General features: G+C 37.6%; 1 protein-coding gene across 2 annotated transcripts in view; it reads right to left on the reverse strand.

The window, feature by feature from the left end:
- Positions 1-24,000, reverse strand: part of fndc1 (fibronectin type III domain containing 1) — a 34,707-nt gene that overhangs the window by 5,440 nt on the left and 5,267 nt on the right. Inside the window, exons 2-17 of one of the 2 annotated variants that reach the window (XM_047801929.1) lie at positions 20,845-21,039; positions 20,580-20,666; positions 19,584-19,652; positions 13,730-13,939; positions 13,385-13,483; positions 12,000-12,120; positions 11,620-11,807; positions 11,084-11,191; positions 10,638-10,826; positions 7,944-10,013; positions 7,710-7,825; positions 7,418-7,529; positions 6,975-7,343; positions 6,513-6,653; positions 2,933-3,169; positions 1,790-1,898 (exon numbers count right to left, since the gene is read on the reverse strand). In XM_047801929.1, coding sequence (XP_047657885.1) covers positions 1,790-1,898; positions 2,933-3,169; positions 6,513-6,653; positions 6,975-7,343; positions 7,418-7,529; positions 7,710-7,825; positions 7,944-10,013; positions 10,638-10,826; positions 11,084-11,191; positions 11,620-11,807; positions 12,000-12,120; positions 13,385-13,483; positions 13,730-13,939; positions 19,584-19,652; positions 20,580-20,666; positions 20,845-21,039 — 4,420 coding nt within the window. The remainder of the gene's footprint in view (positions 1-1,789; positions 1,899-2,932; positions 3,170-6,512; positions 6,654-6,974; positions 7,344-7,417; positions 7,530-7,709; positions 7,826-7,943; positions 10,014-10,637; positions 10,827-11,083; positions 11,192-11,619; positions 11,808-11,999; positions 12,121-13,384; positions 13,484-13,729; positions 13,940-19,583; positions 19,653-20,579; positions 20,667-20,844; positions 21,040-24,000) is intronic. The other variant, XM_047801930.1, reaches the window with a different exon arrangement.

The raw sequence follows: 24,000 nt of genomic DNA on the forward strand, positions 1-24,000 counted from the left end.
TCATAGGTTTGATGTGCCATAAGATGACATCAGCTCTACCTCAGTGTTGATATGAGTGAGATCTGTGAGTCATCAGAAACTTGAATTCTCCTCTCATTCTGTGCCATGCTCAATGAATTGTGGGACATTTGTTTGTCCATCAATCATTACAACTGTTGAATGTTTTATTCCTCCAGACTTGAGACTAGTAAAAATGTCTCTCTGTTGATCACATCACTGTTGCATAGGTATAAAAACCAGAAGAAAAATTGTTCAGTTACCAAATAAAGTGGATCCCAGTAAAAGTCTGTATTCAGTGTAACTTACCACTTCAGAAAGCAATGTTCAGGAAACATCTCCAATGTCTCCGTAATCGAAATAGACATTATTTATAATTATTCTGCCATTTTAATGGCATTGTCCTAATAGTTTTTTTTAGTTAGGCTATGAACAAGTTATTTCTTTTCAGTGATACTAAGCAACAGAAATCATGCATTGGCAATGTACAGTAGCACTGAGTTCAAAAGTGCTTCATATGTTATATATTTAGACTAAACCACACTGAACAATCTAACTGACTAATAAATTAATTATTTGTCAATTATTTAATTATTTTTGTAATGATCTGGATTTTAAAAACACTTATTGACTGATGTTAGTGTTCCTCGGAACAGTACGTAAATACTGTTCAACTTCCACCATCTTAGGATCAACAGCTTTGTTCAGCGGAGTGAAGTGTTCAGGATGGGCTATACTGTTTTAGCAGTTCAGGAAGATACAGCAGAGCTAAACTATTCAGAGCTTTAAATGTGAGCAGGACTCTGTACTCAAACAGAGTCATTGTACTCGCATTTGCCAAGCAGCTGATGTTAATTAAATGAGACTGGGGTAATATGCACTGACTTTTCTGATAAGGACATGGGCTGCTGCTTTTGAGCAAGGTTCAGGCAGCAGGGCGGCTAGTCCGATCTCGAGGTTATGAAAGCATACACTAGTTTCTCATTTCTCAGATCCTGATGTAGGGTTACTCTATTACTTATGTTCCTCAGATGTTTTTAACGAAAGAGTTATGTAAGCATGACAAACCACCATATAGGGTTACACAAAGGGATTTAACCAACATCCTTATTGTAGTCAGATACAATATCAGCAACATAAGCATGACTTTTTTTTTTGGAAAAAGAATATAGTTGCCATGTATTCAAGTTTTTATAGCATAGGATTTTTATCCTTTTTTCCACAGAACTAACAAATATAATTGTATATTGTATAAATATAAACAGTATAAAAGGAAAAGTCATCATATGTTTATGAATTACATGTACAAGATATTAGGTATAAACAGAAAATATGGCACTTATAAACAATATGTATTGTTTTAGGTTTGGTTTATGCTAACAATTTGGTAACAATCTTTTGAGTAAGATGTAATCCAGATAAAAAAATTGTATCTTTACCAGTATCTCAGTCTTGACCAGTATCTGCATGGGTCTGCATGTATCTGCATGCATTGCTCTGCTTCGACATGACTGGCTAATTAAAGTTATTGGCTGGTGGGTGTATATTTATTTATTATCTGGGTTAAGGTACATATTTATTTTAAAACAGTGTACACCTACAAAACTGTTTATAACAATTGGGATAGAAAACAAGAAGAGGTTTTGTCCAAAGCATTGGCCAAACCAGTCATAGCTATGTATGTAGACAACATATCTCTACCCATGGGATTTTCTCTAATGAAAACCCACCAACAAATCCCTAAAATTGTGATCAGCACCATTTGTGTGTTAACATAAGAAATAAACTTCACCTGGAGTTTGGCTTGAGGTTCTCCACAGCTAGGTGTGTGCCAGATGAGAGACTAGATGACCATCTGTTGGTCAGGACATCGTCATAGGAGGCGCTGTGCACCATGTATCCTGTAGAGATAGCCATCAGTGATGAATAGAAGAGGGCAAATTACTTGCAATCAAATGAATAGGTTTGAAAATATTTTTGCTTCTACAATCTAGAAAGCCACTACAGCTGTGCATTATTCTAGTGTACATACAGATATGTGTCTCTTAAATTATGGAACCTATAAGCATTAAATTTCACTTCAGGTTAAAGCAAAGGCCTAAGTGTGTGTTTTTGTGTGTCTGTGTGTGTGTGTGTGTGTGTGTGTGTGTGTGTGTGTGTGTGTGTGTGTGTGTGTGTGTGTGTGTGTGTGTTTGTGTGTGTGTGTCTGTGTGTGTGTGTGTGTGTGTGTGTGTTCATATATGCATATTTATGTCAACATGGCACTAAATTAGACAGAGTTGCGGATGCAAAAAGAAAGAAGAAAGGAGGGGAGCAACAGTATGGAATGAAGTTATGCACAGGGACAAGAGAAAAACAACTACTATCTGTTTTAGACATCATGCAGTCTCATGGCTGCTTCAAATCTCTTCTACTCTATTTTCCTGAAAGCACACAGGGACACTCAATGATTAATTCTGACAACAAAATCCAGTAATCTTCTATACTCCTGAGTTTATCTGGTCTCATAAGTCATAAGAGGGACCGGCCTTGTTTATAAACTAAAGGTGAATCAATGATACTGTTTAGTTTATTGGTAGCAGTGAAACATAGAAGGTCATATGTACAGTGGATGCTTTTTCATAGATCCCTTTGTGGAGTGTCTAAATGAGTACTTGGGTGTACTTTAATGCTTATGCACTCCTTAAAAACCTCTCTAAAAGGAAAACACGCTGTTACAGAGTTCTAGACAGAAGCTTTTATGGATCTATTTTTAAATGTAAGTGTGTGCTTAATTTCAATCTATTTCGTAGACAGTTAAGAATTCATAGCTTCCTAAAGAGGTTTCTCTCAGAGAGACAAACCCTTAAGTGTTCTAGACTGTACTTCTTCATGAAAATTCATGTATTCCAAAATGTATTTGTAGGGTCATGCTAGATTTATGTAGAAATGGCACCTGAAACCATGTCATCCTTCAATGGGCGAGCCCAGTCCAAAATAACAAATGAGTGACATCCCTCCATGGCAATTACAGTGATGTTCTTTGGCTTGTGTTTGGGTGGCTGCTTTTGGCTGGCTGTGGCACTGTCCTTTTCAATGAGGTCAGCCAGCACATCCACCTGCAGGTACTCTAGCGCCTCGGTCAGGGAACATGGAGCACCAGGATCCTTCTGGATGTAATTCACATATGGAGCTGAGAAAAGAAAAGAAAGGGGGGCTCAAGTGAAAGTAAAAAATATTGACTCTTTCTGTCCAGTCATCAGCAGCATACTGTATTAATACGTTCCACATTCTCTGATGAGTAAAGAAAAAAATTTTTTTATTTGGGTTTAGACCACGTGTCGTACATTCCTGGTATAGTCTAGCTGACTGAATGAAACCTCTGACTCACTGTGGTTCTCTGGTTTGTTTGCAGGGACAGAAAGGGTTGTTAGTTGAGAATTTTGTTTATCTGTTATCTGTTGGCAGTTTTGTGGTGGTTCGGTAGGCTTTGTCTATACTGCTGGCTCATTGTGGTTCTGTGATTGCTGTAGTCTGACAGCTGGGAGAGCTTCCAGAAATTTGATTGGGTTACAAGACACACACCTGGATCTAATCAAATGCTCCATGAGATGTTGCAGACCAGAACAAAACACTATTCATGTCACACTGCATTGAGTTATGATCTAATAACCTTAAGGCCTCTGTTTCATGTGTGATAAGAAGAGATGCTTCAGAAAAAAATGCTCACAAAACACATAACATAACAGAACATAACACACGATTTTGCGGTTGTCATGTGTAAACGTGACAGTGGATATACTGGGGGTCTGGGGATTAAAGGAGATTCCGTAGCCTTTGCAAACTATTAAAGCATGAAAATGCATGGCATATTCTCTCTTTCTCTTGCACTTTGTGGTCAGCTGAAGTAACTCGGTCTATGTCTTGAGCCAGGGCTTTTTGATGCCAGTGTACTATGGCGTTTACTGTTCATTTACATTTTATAATGGTCATGTGTTTAGTTCATGAGATTTCTTGTGTCCTCATTTTACTGCAACACTGCTGCATTTTTAGTTTTTAACTTTATTTATCCTGTTTTTGTTGTTTCCTGGGTGAGAATAAGTAGGCAAATGCCAGTAGAAAAAGAACAATTTGAACTCACGCAGAGTTCATTTTGGTTGTCTATAATGGGATCCTTTTTGGGAATTTCGAGTGTTATAAGAGCAGTCCTGCACTGGTGCTACTGGCTCCACTGGTATCTGTGGTGTTGACATCTGTGCTTGCTCTCTCAGTCCAGCAAGCCTGAGGACCACAGTGGGATTGCTTTGTAAAATAACATGGAGCTGGCTTATTACGCCACTCATTCTTTTCCCAGACAAAGCTGTTGATGTCAAGTTGCTGCCAAGAAAAGCACATTAGAAGAGCCATGAGACACCATGAACTCTCGAAACATGGTTGAATGTTCAGAAAAATCTCCAGGTCAGGGCCTTTTTCTGACAGGTTTACACCTTTGTATTGTAGTTGATCAGTCCTTAAAATTATAACGTAATATTAGCTCAAACTTTATGCTCTGTTTTCCATGCAGTTACTAAATAAAAATGATAATGATATAGAAATATAACAGAACAAAAGAGGTTCAAATAAAACCGGTCAACATAGTAAATTAACAGGTCATAGTAGCTGTCGACCTCTGATTGGTTATGAAAAAAAAATTGAATGACTACATTGTCTTCTCAGCCTCCATTCTGTGGTTAAATTTTCATTAAATCACAGCTTTGGAAAAAAAAAACCCCACCAGAAAAAGAAAAAGTAGGAAACCATTAAGCAGGAGGTCCTTGACCATCCCACAGTGAGTCACATGCCTAGAGCTGGCCTCAGATCAGAAGCTTGAGCAGGGCAATGTAGATGAGCGAAGCAGACACAGTCTGTTAACAGCATATTTTATCTCTACAGACTGTGCTGGAGAGGAAGTATTGGCTAGAATAATGTTTACAGTAAACTCACACTACCTTCTGAGCGTCTAACTTCCAGCCCTGCTCTCAACATCTGCAGCAGGTTCTGGCAGTCTCAAAAGATTTAATCAAGAAAAGATTGTAGCAGTGAGGAGAATAATGCACTAGAAGGATACAGGTCACAAAGACAGAGTCACCTCTTAACTTTACATTCCAAATCCAGAAATCCATTCCAAAAGCTTCCAGATGACTTGCATTTACCAAGACATTAACCTTATTAACTACAATCTACAGTGGTGTCCAAAAATGTAGTCCACACAATTTCTAGTTCACTGGTTCAATTTAAACAAATTTGTCAGATTGACAACTACTTTGTACAAAAGGTCAGATTTTTCTTGCGTCTTATCGCTTCCATCGAAGCTCTTTGACTTTTGACTCTTATGAATTTAATCTTACACAGATCATCATTTTCATCATATTTTTTTCAAACAAATAATTGCTGATATAATTTATCATTTGCATCAAATCAGAAAGATAAGGATGTTGTAACCTGACATTCTATGCATTATACAGCAAAACACTGTTTGAAAGGAATGTATTATAACTGATGGAGCACTTAGTGCAGTGCATTGTTTTACAGTGAAATGGCAAAAAATGCAATACAGTTGTCATGACGCGGGGCAGGAAGCGGACCCAGACGCAGGATAGCAAAACAAAACAGGGTTTAATAACAAGGGGAACACGAAACATGACACAGACTGAAGACAAGACAGGACAACAGTAGATTCTGTGCCGCCATCGGCAACGTGGCACACTTAAATACAAAACAATGATGACACAATGAGGAGCAGGTGTGGTGACAGGGAGGAGCAAACGAAGGCGGGGCAAACACGTGACGAGAAACGTAAACAAACAACTGCACGTGGCCAAAGTCCGGGCTGAATCATGACAACAGTGTAGGATATCTAACAGTAAGAATGGTAAAGATACTCTTTGTTAACATCTAGTGTTAGTGTTTTTTAGTGTTATTGGTGTTTATATAGTGTTGAATTACAGCAATTACCTCTAAATATGTTATGTTACTTTATGCTAAAGTATTTTGTTATTTATTATTTTGTTATATAAGTATTTTATTATTATTATAATGTTATGGTGGTTTTTTTTTTTGCTATGGTAGGTCAGAATAGAACAACCATCCTCATTCACAGTGCTAAGTAAAACCCATTTTCCCATCTGGAACTGAAACCTTAAAAAGCTGTTTATAGAGTTAAATTTATCATTCTCCTACCCCCCCCCCCCCTCTCTCCCAGTTTGTGCAGGAAGCTACATGCCACAGGTTTTCACACAAATTATTCTTAATCCTTTCTCTCAGGATTTCAGAGATATCCTATAAGATACAGAAGTTATCCTCATTAAAGTAGCTGAGGTACTCGATTTTGTAATGTCAACGACTTTCTCAAATGGCACACTCCTACAGAACAAATAAAACATGGGCCAAAACTCATTACTTGCTGAGAGCCATTTCAAGGTGAATTATGGTACTCATGGTTGTGAACCTATAAATGCAGAGGAAAATACAAAGCAATTTTTGAAATGATACTTTACCTGTGAAGCGTTTCTTGCCAGCAACATCAAACTCAGATGACGGGCTGTTATTAAAGAAGCGGAACCCTGTTGTGGGGGTGTGAGTAGTATGGGGCAGCTGAGTGGTGATAGGGATCGTGGTGGTCTCCATCAAAAATTCATCTGTTAGATAAAAAGCACACAACTAATAGCTATTACACTATTAGTAATCACATTACTCAAGAGTATATTATATGGTATGGTGAGACAAACCCTCTCTAATTCCATCTTAATTCTGGTTACACTGCCATTACATTGGTCAAAACCATCTCTTTATTAAAATATGCTAACATGTTTTGCATCTTTTTAGGGGCAGATATGAGGTCATATAAATTCTTTCACTTTTTCATTGTTGAATAGCTGTTTTAAATGGACATAATATTTCGCCTATATTTGCCTTGTCATGTTAAAAATACAGGAAAAAGATGTTTTTACAAAGCTCACCACTTGGGTAGCAGTCCAGTATTCCATAATCATCCATCATAGGAATGCCATTCTTATCCAGCTTTGCAAATGTTCCAGGGGGACAGGTAGGCAAAGCTTCAGTTATGTACTCCAGAGTAGTAATTTCTGTTGTTGTTGGTTCAGCAGTGGTTGTCGTGGTGGTTGGTTCAGCAGTGGTTGTAGTTGTAGTTGTAGTTGTGGTTGTAGTTGTTGTGGTTGTAGTACTGGGCGTAGGACGATCCAGGCCCACAAGTGGCTTCCCTCCAACAGTGAGGTACTTATCTTTGGGGTTAACAACAGGCCGACTGTCCCTCCCATGACCAAACAAAGCCATACCTTCCTGGTTTACTAATGGGGTACCCTCTTCATCTAATGGAAAACAGATCATATGTTAACTTTTACAGTTAGCAGTTTGTAAAGTAAAAATGAATATGAAAACATACCAAAGATAGTTTTCCCATCTTCTCCAATGACTACTTTTCTGGGCCGGCCTCTAGAATCCTGTAAAACCTTTCCCTCTTCATTCATCAGGACTCCTTTAGCCAGATCTACAACCTAAGGGTGGTACATTTAATGTTAGTACATTAGAAAGAGTAAAAAAGACACATAGCAGGACCTAAGCCATGAGAAATACTTCCAGAAGAGAATGTTTTAATTTTTTTTTTTAGAGATGTTAGCAGACCAAGACTCATTATATACTACCATTCATGATAACAATTATTAAAGTAAACGCACCCATCTGGTTCCATCGGGGCCTGTAATATATTTGACTCCATTTCCTTTTGTATTTTCATTTGATGTAGATGCAATTTTGCCATTTGTTGCTGTAAGATTTGGTCGAGCATTCTTGCCTACACAAGCAAATTAATACTAAATTAAGTAACTTAAAAGTAAATTAAGAAACTAAAACCGCATACTGTCACTGATACTTATGTATATATTTAACAAGACTTGTAAATAAAACTTTACCTTGCCCATAATTAGGTTTGTGTAAACCAACTGGGGTTTTTCCTCTTGAATTTTTGTCAGATCTGCTTGGATAGCGTGATCTCACCACTGGATTTCTTGCTGGAACTGTTACAGGGGTCTTGAAATCATTTGATGTGTCACCACCAGCAGGTTGCATCAGGGATGATTGTGAGACCAATCCCACAGTTGATCTAACATTAGCATTTTGGCTAGCACCGGTGCCTTCATCTGAAGGTGAAGCTTTGTGTTCCATTGTCTGGGAGGCAGAAGAGGACGAAGAAGTTGAAACGGATGATGAAGAGGAGTTTTGTTTAGCAGCAGAGCCCAGTTGTGTATTTTGAACTGTCTGTAACCTACCACGCAACCTTAACTCATTCAGACGACTGGCCAGGAGAGCAGAACGAACCTTTCCATTGGAACCCAGACCAAGTCTATTGAGATTCATATAGGATGTGCGAGAGCTGTTGTCAGAGGTTTGTCCAGACCTCTGAATGTGTTTAGAATCAGAAGCAGTTTTTTGGGGGGAAGCAGTTGGGGCAGAGTTCTTAATCTCCTGGGTGTCTTTGCTGACCTCAGAGAGGTAGTCATGTTTGTGATCATTGTCTGATATTGCATGTTCTTTGTGATCATTAGAGGTCGTCTGTCCATTGCTTGAAGCTGCTTGTCTACTCTTTACAGTGGGTGTTGCAATGTTAGAGTTGTAGGTTGTTGGGGAGGTTTTGGTTTTACCACTGACATGCTCTCCTGAGGCTGTTGGATTTGATGGCATTCCTCTCAAAAAGGGCCTACCTGCTCCTACTGAAGAAGCAGTCCTGCTCCATGGGATCCTGCCATCTTTTCTCTGACTACTTCCAATTACTACCCTGGAATTTCTGTTAGACAAGGAGGAACCATGTCCTGGACTTGCTGTAGAAGGAATCTGAGATGAAGGCAAATAACTGCTAACAGCCTTGTCTTTATAATTGTTGCCAACATCCTGTTTATTCTCTGCTTTGATTGGAGGGGCAAGAGTAGTGGTATATTGATAAGTAGAAGGTGTATCTTCATTATTTTGAATTTTTATTTTATGATCATTTTTACTGTTATGTTTTGTATTCAAGTTACTGGTTGATTGGGTATCCCTGTTGTCAGTACTGGAAACTGTTGAAGATTGTGACAAAGCAGATGAGGTTAAAGCTGTTTTTTGTCTAGGTGCATGATATTTGTGACCTTTATTTTGAGTTACTCTTCTACCATTTGGATAAGCTGGACCAGGCCCTGAATTACTGGCATGCCTTGCTGAGAAAGAAACTCTGCTTGTCCCAACTGATGACAGTGATGAAGATGATGACTTTCTATCTGTTTCTGTCTTGGTTTCCTGAGGTGATGTGGTGGGTGATGGAGTGGATGATTTTGCTACTGTATCACTGACTTTGCCTTCAGGATATAAGCTAGTGTGGACTTTCTTTGAGACTACAGGGTCTTGGCTTTTGGGTAAACTGGAGGATCCACCATTTTGATTTCTTGTCCGTGACCATGAGGTACTTGAGGGTGGCCGTCTTAAACGGTTACCATTGACAACAGAGGATGTGCGAGGTGTCAGTGACTGAGATTGGTCATGGCCCTCTTTGGACATTGGAGGGAAGGAATGCTTTTTCGGTAATGGACTTTTAAGAACAGAGCTTGATTCCTTATCTCCGGATGAACCTTTGTGTTGTTCTTCCTCCTCAGTTTTTGGAGCATTGTTAGTACTTTCAGGTTGTGTATCCTCAACAGCTTCATTTTCTGTTGCTTTATCTTCATTTGGAGTGTCTGTTGGTGCCTCTTCCTCATCTCCTTCTTTATCACTACTAATGGTTGTTCTAGAATTGGAACCTGAATTTCTGACCGAGCCTCTTAGTGATGAAAAAATGCTGTGATAAGACCGTGTTTGAGAAAGGGGGCGAGATTTCTTGTTTGTGGGTGAAGAAGTAGTGGTATGGGTAAGAGATATTTCTGTGTCTTCTGTATCTTGGTCCTCTAAGTCATCATATACAGATGTTCTGGAGGTGCTCTTGGACTGAGTAGAATGGCGTAAGGCAGTAGTGCTGGCTGGCAACACAGAGTACATATAAATCTTAACCTGTAAGTTTTTTTAAGCATTTTTTGGCATAGACTTGAGTTAAACCTGCATAGTGCACATTTACTCCTCACTTTAAAATTAACTACATCTACTCAAAGTGATCTGTATTATGCGAAAGAATACGCACACATTTTCATCACAGATATTCAGGGTTTTGTCAGTCATGTCTGTGCATCTGCCTTTAATGATAAGCATCTGTCTGACATTAATTCCTCAAAAATTTGGGAATAGAAATTTCAGAGGAGATTATGGAGGTTTTATTTATTTAAATTTGCTGTCAACTTCAATCAGATGTAGTGTTCAAGCATGCAGGATATATTCTCTTTCTTGAACACTACATCTGACAAAAACCTTAAAAATCTGTCAGCTTCAGAGGCTAGGTTACACATAGCTAAGCTTTTAATGATTAATCATTTAATGATTTAGGCAAATCTGAATTGACTTAACTAAAAAAAGCCTACTCTGTAAAGAACTCTACCATGTAAAAGCTGATGTATTGTTTTAACAAACTTCATTATATTTCTCTGATTTTAACATCATATTCATGATGGCCATTGCAACAGCTAATTTGCAACAGCTAATTTTTGACTTACTTTCAGGCATTGCAACACTCAAGGCTTTAGACTGTGGTCCTTGTCCTTTTCTGTTGGCTGCTCGAATTTTGAAGACATAACGATCACCAGGTGCCAGCCCATCTATGGTGGCCGATGTAGTAGTGCCACGATATGTTACTGATTTTGCTCCAAAGGGTTTTAGGGCTGGAGCATAGGACAGAATATATTCTGGAAGAGGAACAAAGAGTAATAAATCTGGTCATTTATATCTAGATGGGGTTCAATCCTCTTTGACTAATACAAAGCAGTACATTGACTAATGCAACATGTAAAACCAGAAAATATGATTTATTTAATTTGTAACTTGGCAAAACACTAGAATACTTCTTCACTGCCAAATCCTTCTGAACGTTGGCCATACTCCTCATAGATCAAACAAGATAGAAGCTGTTGTATTATAAACAGGAGTGTGTTGTAAGCCTCACCTCTGATTTTACCATTGGGTTCATCTGGTGGATCCCATGTTGCAGTGACTGCTGTGCCTTTCCCTCTAAGTGGTTTCACCTCAAAATTCTCCGGAGGGCCAGCGGGTGCTACAGAGTTATGGACGTGATAACAGGTCATAAATGAAGAGGAGGCAATACAGAGATTTTGCTCTAGAACTTCAGTGCTCTTCTCACCATTTTTAATTTTTATTTTGAAACAGCACAGTTCTAGGTCTTCCAGGAAAATTAGTAATGAAGTCATCCATAGTTTTCACCGGTTCCAATTATCTTTGTTAATTGTGTGTATGCCCATGTAGTTTTGAGCATGTGTGTTTGTGTGTGCATGTGTGTGTGGGTGTGTGTATGTGATGGTGGGCTTTTGTGTTACACATAAGGTGTCCTGCAAAACAATTCAACCAGATATCTAACATGTGGTATGTGACTGCAAACTAAATGCATATACTTGTCTACTTTTACATGCACAACACAAATTATTTGGAGCTCACTCAATTTAAAGAATCCTGGGTAATCCATACCTGATTCAGGGGTCCTTTGAAATACAGATACACTCCATTTCCCATGTTGATCACCCTGAGTGATTCGAACAGAGAATTCATACATTCCATCTGCAGACAGCTTCTCAATCACAAGCTGCTTCTGTGAGGTCTCCTTATATTCCCATCGAGCAGACTCTCCCTTCTCTCTATATCTGACAGTGTATTGCCTACAAGCAATAGATATTTATTGTGTCTCATCAAATATTCATTATGAATTATTCTCTTCTCTCTTATTAGACACTAATCACTATCATACAAAGCTTTGTTAATATATATTACACAAGTCAGTTTTACAGAAATCATATAATTTATTACAGAAAACATTTTCTTAAACAAAACCAACCTGATGCATTTCCTACCTGGTACCTTCAGGGAAACTTTTCTGTTTCTTGACAAGTGGATCCACCCATGTGATTACAACAGACTGGGGAGACAGTATCCTCACTGTAATGTCTTCCACCTCCTCTACTTCATCATGCTCTGATAAACATGGTTAATGATTAGAAACTTGATTTCCCAAAAGTCTAAGATTGTTTTATTGTACAGTAATAATCTGAGTATCATATCATTATAGAACCATTAAACATGATTTTAACTCCACAATGATTTAATGTTGTGTGATTTTGTGTTCCTCTTGTAATGACCTGACATTTATATTATAATTTACAGCTTAACAAGGTTTAAATTATAAGGTAACTTAAAATTTACATTAACTACAAATGTATTTATATTTAGTTCAATTTCTGAGACACTTAAAATGTGAGACACTTTAATTTCTGAGAAACACAGATATGACCTTATTTTGTGAGCTTATTTACTATTTGATCATTTTCTATCTGGATGTTTCTAATTAAGCGATCTTTATTTGATCTCATTGAATACTGAACAAATGGTTATGAACATTGTAAAGAAGTTTTTTAACAGATAGCAATATTAAATACACTTGAAAATACAATATATGTTTCATTACAAGTACTAAAACAAGTCTGTTTCAAGTCAACCCAGTCGTCAAACTCCATCGTGCAATACACACCACAGTCTACAAGCATGAGCACCATGGACTACACTTCCATGGCAGGCTGCTACCTGACATTCAGCCCCCCTTTACACTGAAAAGCTGAGCATATATTAAGCATATTGCTTGGAGCGAGGGTAAATAAGTCACTTTTTTGTCACTTTTACATTTTGCACATTATAGCACAGTCAGAGTCTTTCCCTTGCATATCCCAGCTTTAGAGGTTGAGGTCAGAGCACATTTATGCTACTGTTGTCTGATGTTATCCACAAAATTAGCTTTTTTGAACTTATCTAATATTCCCGTGTAGTTCTATATTTTAACTGCAGTGAGTAAAGTAGCCCTGGACTGTTTTTATTACTCTAATGTTGCATATGTAAAACTGTTACAGGGATAAGTTACTAGTCTCCTCTAACATGTTGTACTGAGACCGAGTCTGTTATTCTCTGTCAGAGTGCATATGAAACATGAATGTTGATTGGTCACCTATGTTTCAGTCATCATACATGCATCCCGGATGCTGCTTGGTTGGCAGATACAGCCTCATCAAACTGAATTTATCTCTGATTTTGGAGAAATAGTCTAACAACAAAAACTTTAAAATTTAAAAACCACAAGATAATAAAGTATCCACCAGTAAAGTTTATGTGGTTAACCCATTTTCAGCCAAAATGGCACATTTAACTTACTAATACTGAGGTCACTTGGTACTACTATAACAGCTTCTACCTGGAGGAGGGCTTTCGGTATTGACAGTCTTGCTTGCTGGTACGGTCCTCTGTGGGGCTTTCTGTGCCTGCAGTGATACCACATAGATGGACTCAGAAGCTATGAATAGAGAAATATCAAATACAGCCATGTATCATTATATACACCACGCCATGCTGTTCACAAACTGAACATGCATTTTAACACTATATTGCTTGCAAACCATGCTAATGAACTCTTAAAGCTTCTAGTATTACAGTATAAGTGCATCAACACAACAAGAGCAATAAGGCAACAGAATAATCAGAGATAATGAACCACATAAATATCAAAATCCAAAAGTTATCATATGTTGCTTGTACTCACCTAGTTTAGGTTTGTTAGCATTGCGCTGGTCAGCTTGAGGCTGACTGAGGTCCACCCTATGTTTGTTTTGAGAGCGAATGGGCAGGTATCCTCCTCTCTGTGGAGCTTCAGGGCCTGAGGAGGACTGAGGGGCTCTCTGCCGTAACACTGTTGATTTCTCAACTGTAGGACGAGGGCTTATCTTCGAGGAGCGCTCAGATGTCCTCCTACCTAACAAGAGACCAAGACAATGTTTGCTTTATTTCTTTGATAAGATTTAATTAAGTTTAAATAAACTATAGTGGAAAATAATCAAGTGAAAACTAATCAAGAGAAAATTACTGTTATTTATGCAGTCATAACAGAAAAAATCTATCTATCTATCTATCTATCTATCTATCTGTCTGTCTGTCTGTCTGTCTGTCTGTCTGTCTGTCTGTCTGTCTCTGTCTGTCTGTCTGCCTGCCTGCCTGCCTGCCTGCCTGCCTGCCTGCCTGCCTGCCTGCCTGCCTGCCTGCCTGCCTGCCTGTCTATCTATCTATCTATCTATCTATCTATCTATCTATCTATCTATCTATCTATCTATCTATCTATCTATCTATCTATCTATCTATCTATCTATCTATATGTGTGTATATATTGAGTCAAGTAATATAAAGTTTCTCTTCACACAAGACACATAAGTCTATAAGTAATAATTTACTTCATTTTCAACTGAAATGCTTCAGTTATTTCTCAGAAATGTTATAAAAGTTTGTTGCATGGACTTAAAAGGCTGTGATTTGGGATAATGACCATTTATATGATGTTATTCATTAACTTTAAGATCTTCGTGACTTTTTGTAGATGATCTGTTTTTTGTTGTTCTTTCTTTTGTAATGTGGCATCAATTTGTTTGTGTATGTCATACCCTGGCTACAAAAAATATGTTGATTAGATCTTGTAGCAAACAAAAGCGATTTTGAATTTCAGAAAAAATGTTTGCAGAATGCAGAGAGAATTTAACAACCCATGTTTATTCAAGCTTATAGCCATTCAAGACCACACAGTCCTCTGCGCTCTCACTTCCTTTTTGCTGTTTTTCTAGTGTTATTCCCCATATGACTGGACCTTGCCAGCAGACAGCCAGGCAGGTTTTCCTCCCTTTCCGTTAAAGCATTGATTTCCCTCCCATTTTTCAATGTCCTACTTTTTCTTCTCTCTTCTCATTGCTGTGCAGTCTAATATCACAGACAGTGTAATGAAAAACATCCTCATGAGCCTTTCCTCTGTCTCCTTCAGTAATCACACGCAGATGATAGACTGCAATTTAATTTTGTCATTGGACACAGAGTCACTGCATTACGAGGGCTGTGTATCACATCAGAACTAAATATCTTAATCAAGGTTTCCTAAAGCAACACCAAGCTAAATGCCGAAGAGAGATATTTTTTGATTTAGCTAGGAATCTGGTCCAGAAGTGCTTTTGCTCTGCATCATTTAGTGTTTCCTTTGCAGTAGTGCACCACATGAATGCTTTAAATGTCTCATGTCAGTTGTTTCAGCAAGGTAAGCTTTCTCCATTTTATTATTATTATTATTATTATTATTATTATTATTATTATTATTATTATTATTATTATTATTATTATTATTATTATTATTATTATGTATTTGTTTGTTTGTTTGTTTGTTTGTTTTTATTATTTGTATTTTTTTTACACAGCTATTAAAGAACATCTTTAAGAATGATTTGGACTTGATTCTAAAACTTTAACTAGATTAAAAATGACTACAAATCAGTCATTTGTAATGCAAAGAAAAAAAAATTATACTAGAGTTGAATGCTGCTGGGGTGAATGAGTTCTAGATGGGGAAACCGGTCTGGAAGAAGACGGAAAAAAAATGCGTGCGTGTGTGTGTGTGTGTGTGTGTGTGTGTGTGTGTGTGTGTGTGTGTGTGTGTGTGTGTGTGTGTGTGTGTGTGTGTGTGTGAGAGAGAGAGAGAGAGTGAGAGAGAGAAAGAGAGAGAGAATGTGAGGGAGGGAGGGAGGGAGGGAGGGAGGGAGAGAGGGAGAGAGAGAGAGAGAGAGAGAGAGAGAGAGAGAGAGAGAGAGAGAGAGAGAGAGAGAGAGAGAGAGAGAGAACTATGTGTTTTGTCTTATTTCTGAATTATTTTACTTTTTAAGAGGCAGCACTACATACACTGGCACAACTGCTGAAGGCACAGTATGATCTCTAGTAAAATTACTATCGTACTAAACTAATGAAAGGCACAGAATAAGACAGACAATTAAATGTCAGCAGCAGGAAAAGGAGATGCTTTTACTGTCATGTTTATGTGTTTTTAATTAGCTGTGGCTAGGTGTTTCAGTAAGACAAGATTATTCCGGCTTATTTTTAAATATTAACTATTACCCCATGAGCATACCCCACGAGTGTCAAGGTAAGTAGCAGATAGCATTAACAATTTACAGCTATACTGTTTGATTCGGAGCTCAGGTTACTGTCTGTCTGGGATTTTGCTTGATCTCCCTGGCCATGTGGATTTTCTGCAAGTTTCCACATACTTCCAAAAATCATTGCAGTAGGTAGATTGATGACATTAAGCTGCTCCTAGATGTCAATGAAACTGTGAACATATATACGTGTTGACAGACTAGTGTGTCCAGGGTGTATCCTACCTCATACCTATTGCTCTTGACCACCGCGACCCTGACCAGGATAAACTGGTTACTAAAAAATTCAACTTCTGTGGAAAAGACAGTGTACACCTCTTTCTCTCTCTTTCACCATCTGTTTCTCTGTTTCTTACTTTCACCATTTGCGTGCTCTTTCCTTTCTAAGGGCTTTTACGGTATGCACCTCACTGCACTCTGTCTTGCTTTCTGGCAGGTGTTGGATGAAACGGCCAGCTCTAGGGGCCAGGGCAGCTGACGTAGTCCAGCTATGTGTACACTCAGCTGGGTTTTACAGGGCCTGGCTTCTAACATCTCTTCACACTAGGTAATAGTGAAAGGGCCAATTAAGAATTCCTACATGTCATATTCGAGTGTTGTTCCATCAACACTTAAGCGTAGCATAACTTGGTGCATGCATCACAAAATTTAAAGTAAAAAAATGTGTGGCTAAGAGAGATAATGGCTTCAGTTTTACTAGTTGCAATTTAATGAGATGATGATAATAAAACCCAAAGCCCACCATTAAAAAAACATTTCTGTGAATATGGATCATCAGTTAATAAAAAAATGGAATATTTGGGATTTACATAGCTTACAGCATTATTATAACATTTTATTTAAAAGAAAGCTCGAAAAACGAACCCAGTGCACTCAGACAGAATAACTTATATTTCTTATTAGCTCCCAGACAGAGAGAGTTTAGAGTGCAATGTTATGGCAACACCATGGCATTTCCAAGGAGAATCTAAAACAGTACAGTGTCATCATTATTGGAATGCTAAGCCAATGCCAACTATACAGACGTCAATCAGTCAGGGAAAAAAACAACGAAAAACCCGATTTTAACTCATTCTCTGTCAGTTTTACTCATTCTCTGTCACTTTATCTTTTCTCTAAGCGTTGCTTTATCTTTGAAATATAAATAAGTGTAATCTGACATAATGGTATCCTGCTGTGGTAACTGAATCCACTGAGATCCTTAAATATCCCAAGAAGGGAGTAATAATAAGGTATGTGAATGTGTATTTATTGCTTTCTCCATACAATTACAAAGGCGTTTGAAAAATGAGTGGTAACTCAATCTGATAAAACACCCTCAGTGCTACTAAAGCTTTACATTTTGTTTCTCTTTTACCTCATTTGCTCCTGGGAGTGAAGGAAACGGCTGTCATTTGTGTTATATAGACAAATTCCTTCCCTTTACCCTGGAACAGGTAACACGCTCAGAGATTGGCTTCAGGCAAGCTTGGAGGATTAAAAAAAGAAATGCATTATTCTAATATCAAAGAAGCCATGCGTTTGCCTCTAGTGCTGAAGGACATCAGTAAAGGAAGCTTGAACAGGAAACGTATGGATATTTTGCTCTTCTAGTACATTCATTACTCTAGAGACTAACTGAAAGACTACTGCATTTTTTTTGCTGCAGAGTTATTATGAAAAATGTAGAATAATTCATTAGGAATAATGAAATTTAAGTTTACCTATAAGGCATCCATATTATATCTGCAGTTGTAATCACAGACTAAGGAGCGATTAAACAAAGGGGTGGGATTTAGTTCCAGTACAAAACTGTGTTTGCAATCAAATATGATATTACTGTTTTGGCTAATGGCTCTACAGTTATACAATACATGAAGGATTGTAACAGTCAAAGTGTGTATTGTACCTTTAAGATCTAGAGTTTTATTTAGCAAGATTCATTTAGCATATGTTGAGTGTTGACTCTTACTGCTCTCCAGACTCTATGTAGCAGAGACAGAGCAGATTACAGCTACCAGACCTGTCAATATTTGCTTAAACTTTGTAATACATCTGTCTCCTTTATGTATATGAATAGAAGCCATGAGATCTGGCTTTATTTGGGCATTTCAATAAAGAAAGCCATTTTTTCCACCCATGCTTGTGTTGCTGCCCATGTGCTCTATACCAGATTGTCTTTCTCACAGATCCTAGCTTTGGGTAAAAAAATCAATATCAGTAAGTTTGCAATTAATTATTAATGAATAACACAGGAGTAATGTTATACTACTAAAAAGTGTGGCCAATAAGTGTTATTTCTTATTAATATGCCGATTACTAACTGAAAACCGTAACTACACTACAAATCAAAAGACGTGGACACCTGACCCACATACCAATATGTGTTTCATATAAGTGTTGCAAAGTTGTAAGAACATTGTAATGAACATTGAGATCATCAGAACAAAGGGATGCAAAACCTGTTTCCTCATGACAATGCCCTGTGCACATATCAAGCTCCATAAATACAGATTTTTGATGATGTGGAAGAACTCATGAGTCGTGAGTCATGACCTCAAACCCATTGAGCACCTTTTGGATGAACTGGAACTGAACCCCCAGCCGTCTTCACTGACATCATTGCCTGATTTCACTAATGTTCTCGTTTCTGAATGAGCACAAACTGTCAGAACCAAATTCTAAAATCTTGCGGAAAGTAATCTCAGAAAAGTGGCCAGATTATAGCAGTAAAGGTGGACTAACTCTATGCTAATGCCCATGGTTTTAAAATGGGTGTAATGGTCATACTAAAATCCATACATTGTAGCTACAAGGACACCGCTTGCACCATTTATTGCTTTATTTTTGTTATTTTAACTAACATATCTTTGAGCTAGTTAACAAAGCTTGGCTATAAGCAATTACAATTATTTTCTTTTATTCAAACCAAACCATCAAACTGTATTTCAGATGTCTGTTATATTCACTCCTCCACTGTTTTAAGATTTCCATTTGGAGAACATAGTCTAGTGCTCGTCTTGACTCTGCTGCCTGTTTTTGGTCTTGTTTTCTGTGTTTGTGCTGCATTAACACCACATTGATCAGTTTTTTTTTTACCATCCCAATAATCTGAAATTTTGTAATTATATTTCTTGAAAGTTATGCACATTGGCACCATCTATGCTCTAGCTAAACATACCTGTTTATATAATGCTAAGGAAAGACACTGAATTTTGTCTTCTGAAGACTTCAAATTTTCCCCTGAGTGAATTAAGGTGTGGTGCCTTCATGCTTCATGACTCTATTACAGAGGATGAAGGATTTTTGTAAGCTAAACTGTTGACATTCTAATGCATGTTTCCTTCATAACCCACTGACTCACTGCATATTTGCTAAATGCAATGTGAAAGTGCAATTTTCCTTTGCTAAACTGACATTAGCTATTGAAAACTCTGATTAGATTGTATGAGATCCTACCTGGTAAGGAAGCGTTTGCAGAAGCACTTCCTTCAACGGCAAAGCCATCCAGTTTTACCAATTCCCCACCTGTAGTGAAAAACAAAGGCAATTTGTGGTTTATTTTGATAAAAGTACCAGTGTTAAACTGACAAAGTATATACATGTACTATACAGAATATATTGTATAACACGTCATTGAAACTTTTACTCAATCTTATACTATTAAAATAAAAATGCTTTGACAGACAGATTTATGGCACATGCACAGCAGCAATGTGTACTTATTTATTGATAAGTGTACTGAATAATTTGTGCCTGGTGTGGTGTGCATGTTTTGGAAATGGAACTATACATATGGATGTTGTTTATCAGAGGCAGAAGAGGAAATGTTTTAGAGATTTATGTGGCATTGGAAGGGTGACAAGCTGCCACCAAACAATGCCCTGGTTTTGGCTTTGGGTCTGACAACACAAAGCTTGCTAATAGCTTTTTATAGTGGAGTGCAATTCCAGCTGCTAGAGAAGGCCAGCAATCGGGGCGAATGGAATAATTAGAAAAGCAGACTGGACTGATTATATTCGGTACTGTGCTCAAGTGTGGGTCATTTTATTAGTCATCCAGCCTGGTTTTAAGAGTCAAGATTAAGAATAAGCTGGGAGGCCATGAAGTTATAAATATTTTCTGTGTAAAAGTTCAGAAATGACTTGTAGCCACAATAGAACTCTGCTGAAGTGTTGATTGACAATGTGATATTGAAATAGTATTTCTGTTAAGTCACTTGGATGTGTAAAGCTTTTATAAAATAGATTTACTGTGCATTGGTAAAACATGAAACGAATATACTTTTGTTGGTTACTGAAGGCAGTCAATTAAACATGCTCAAAAACGTTTTAGCTCATAAAAATAAAACCAAGACCCATAATAGCAATAATAGGAATCAACGGAAAACTGTCCCATACTTACACGTGCATATGCAACACACACACTCTCTCGCTCTCACACACACACACATACCTCCTGGAGTTTCTGCTCTGTAGACTGGTTTACTCATTCCATCCTCATTCTCAGAACTGATCTTGAGAAAGTGCAGGACTCCAGGCTCTAACACACACACACACACACACACACACACACACACACACACACACACACACACACCGTGCAAATTATACAAATAGTGCATGCTGATGTCATGCATTTAATACTTGCAATTTATTTCCTTCTTTGCATGACTATCGACTGTCAAATCTGCAGCCAGTAACATAACTATCCACCTTACCTACGTCCTCTAGTACCTCGGAGCGGCTGTCCTTGTCCACCTTGATGAAGCGTAGAGACCTCATGGACTTGCCATAGCCAATACTGTATCGATCCACTGGCCGACCATCCAGCTCGTTAGGTGGGTCCCATGTCACCTTTAAGCCCTTCTCCACTGAGGTAAGTTTCACATTGCGTGGATGGAATGGTTTAAATGCTAAGAGAAAGCCGAAGAAAATAACTGCCAATTTACACATGATGTCAATACAAAGATTGATTATGTTTATTCATGTGAATTGGGGAGCAATAAGTAACTGCTTAGCATACAACAAAATCTCGAGCCTAAATTTGCCAAAAGATTCCAATAGGAGTGTAAAACGCATTGTTTAAATTTCACTAAATTTAGTTCTTTATTCTCTTTTCTTTAATTCACATCTACTTATCTTGATCGATCAAAATGTGATCGATTAAGAATACTGAGCTCACCATTCAATATTCACAGAATATTTTGAACAAAATATGAGTGAAGAAATATTCTTCTACTGAAAATTCTTATTAAATAATAAAAAATGCTAAACATAGTACATTTTTGTTTGTATAAATCTATGGTGACTATGACTATGGCTATGAATTAAAAAAATTGCTAGAAGGAGTAATGTTTCACCACATCTTGATAAATAAATAAAATACTGTGCAAATGTATCTGTTTAATAAACAAAGGCTATGCACTTAACCCCAGGTTATTGTTATTGGTGTTTATCCCCAGGGAGATGTTTCACAGTGGTAATTTATAAGCAGGGTCAGAACTACGTTTTACTCTGCGTTATAAAACCAAGCATTGCTTTTGTGATGTTAATCCTCATTGTGATGCCAAAAACTGTACAGTGTGAACCGTACTGTGTGGTGTTATAATATTATGATTAGATGCTTAGCAACAGACACCCAATCACAAATTGTACAATGTGTGCCTCATAGCACAGAAAAACCAAGTCAAGAAGCGTTTATTGTCAAACAGCCTTTCTCCAGCACCATGGTGCTACATAAAACAACACAGAGCTACATAAACCAACACAGAGCTAAGGACTTAAAAGTAAGTTGTCCTAGCCACATAAAGCGCATCATGCAACCTAGTGCAAACAGTGCGAGACAAAAGACAGGGCAAACAGCCAATACAGAACACTACAGGATAGATACACAAAATAGCGCCGACCAGTGTGCATACTGTATACTATACAGAACATTGTGCAAAAATATAGGGTTGGAAACAAAGAGGGATCTTGCGAACCAGGAGGCAGCAACAAAAATGCCTTGATAGCCTCAGTCGGCAAAACACAAATCATAACAGACATGCGTGCCTTGGTGAGGGGAGATACCTGAGGAAGTTGGATATCAATGAACGGCATGTCGAACTATGTGACAAACTTAAAAAAGGACAGAAAAGAGCAGAAAGACTAGAGTAGAAAGCTGTGAAAGCTCACAGTGCAAAACAAAAAAAGTCCTTATTTCTCCTCAATGATGTGAAATTGTGAAACAAACCATAATTCCAAGTAGTGTGCTGTATTTATCTAATTATGGTTGTTGACATTTAAATATGCAATGATATGCAAAAAAAAAGGACAAAAATAAGAACCCAGCGGTTTATGAAGTCATCTGGAATTTGGATTAAAAATCTTTTTGGTCAACAACAACCAACAGCGATTTAAAGGTTATTTACTGTATCTGTAGTAATATGTAATAAACATCACAATGACATGATCGATTGTTTATTTCTACCTAGTGCCGGTGCAAGACCAAGACTAAAGAGATGAAAGTTCTTTCAACATTTCCTTATAATGTACAGATCTAAACTGCCCTGCTGTGAGTAGACTTCGCTGAAGCAGCATAAGAGGGCAGAGTTAGCAGAGTAGGAACTTGCCTTGCCTTGCCTTGCTTCAGTTAAAACTGCCATGATTGTCATGGATAAAGAGGAATGCATGTAATTTCAGATGGTTTGCTCAAGTGACCTCAGAAGATACTGTCTGAACTATGTAATATTTTTAACTCTGCAGCATTATTTCTTACTCACTGGCAGAAGGTACAGAGTACCAATATGCAATCTCAACCAATGCAAATGAGTTCCACCTTCAATAAATTGCAAGAGCTATGGAACAGTGCAATATTGTTACTGTGCACTAATGCTAATGCTAGGACTGTGTAACATGGTATGTCATTATGTTGCTGATACCTCATTACACTAACTCCTCTCTAACAGGATTTTTATTTGACAATGTTCTAAGACCATGACCTATGTGTACTGGCATGATGATATATATTTTCTGCCAAGTGTTGGAAATGTAAATACTATACAAATATGGTCTTGAATTTTATTTATATGAACTATTTATGGATTTGGAGATTCATTTTTAAATCAATTTTAACTTTGTTTGTGACTTATGGCCAAGCTCAAGTCCAAATGGAGATCAAGATCAGGATGTTGTGGTCTTATGACTGGAATCAAGAACTATAATCCTAGTGCACCACTAGCCCCAAACTTTGAAACTTATCCAAGCTACATTTTTTAAACTTATTTATGTTTATTTTGCTACAGGTATTCAGTGGACATTCAATTGTTCAATTGGGTGCATTTGGCTCATCCTAAAAAAATAACAGACTCATCTGCTCAGTAAAGGACTGGCGTCAGCGAGTGCACGTGAGAGAGGATGTTGCAAGCACATGCTGTTTATGTCATGTTCTGCTGTGGTTTTGGGCACTGTTTATTGGAAAATACTTTTTAAACTACTTGTTTCTCAATGTCTGTGTTTTATTGTTATAGAAAAAAATGTATTACAGAAATTGACAGTTTTATAGCTGTTAAGATAGCTGTTGCAATTTGGAAGGGAATCGACGTTAGAATTTTGTTAATAAGCACCAAACACCAAGTGAATGTAGATATCTCATAATATCATCTTTTTTATATATATTACTTGTGCCATTTTTCTTAACATGGAAATGAACATCATGAGCTAATGTACACTATGTGAACTAAGCCACAATAAGGATTTTAGGACATACTGTTACATATTTTAAGTTGCCAATAAACATGTTAGTAGTGTTTCCAAAAACTCAATAAAACTAAACAAGAGGACTTACACCTCAAATAAACAGTTTATAGAGTAACTGAGACATCATAATTCTACTG

The sequence above is a fragment of the Tachysurus fulvidraco genome, chromosome 16 (genome assembly GCF_022655615.1).
Source record: "Tachysurus fulvidraco isolate hzauxx_2018 chromosome 16, HZAU_PFXX_2.0, whole genome shotgun sequence".
In the NCBI taxonomy this organism is placed as follows: domain Eukaryota; kingdom Metazoa; phylum Chordata; class Actinopteri; order Siluriformes; family Bagridae; genus Tachysurus; species Tachysurus fulvidraco.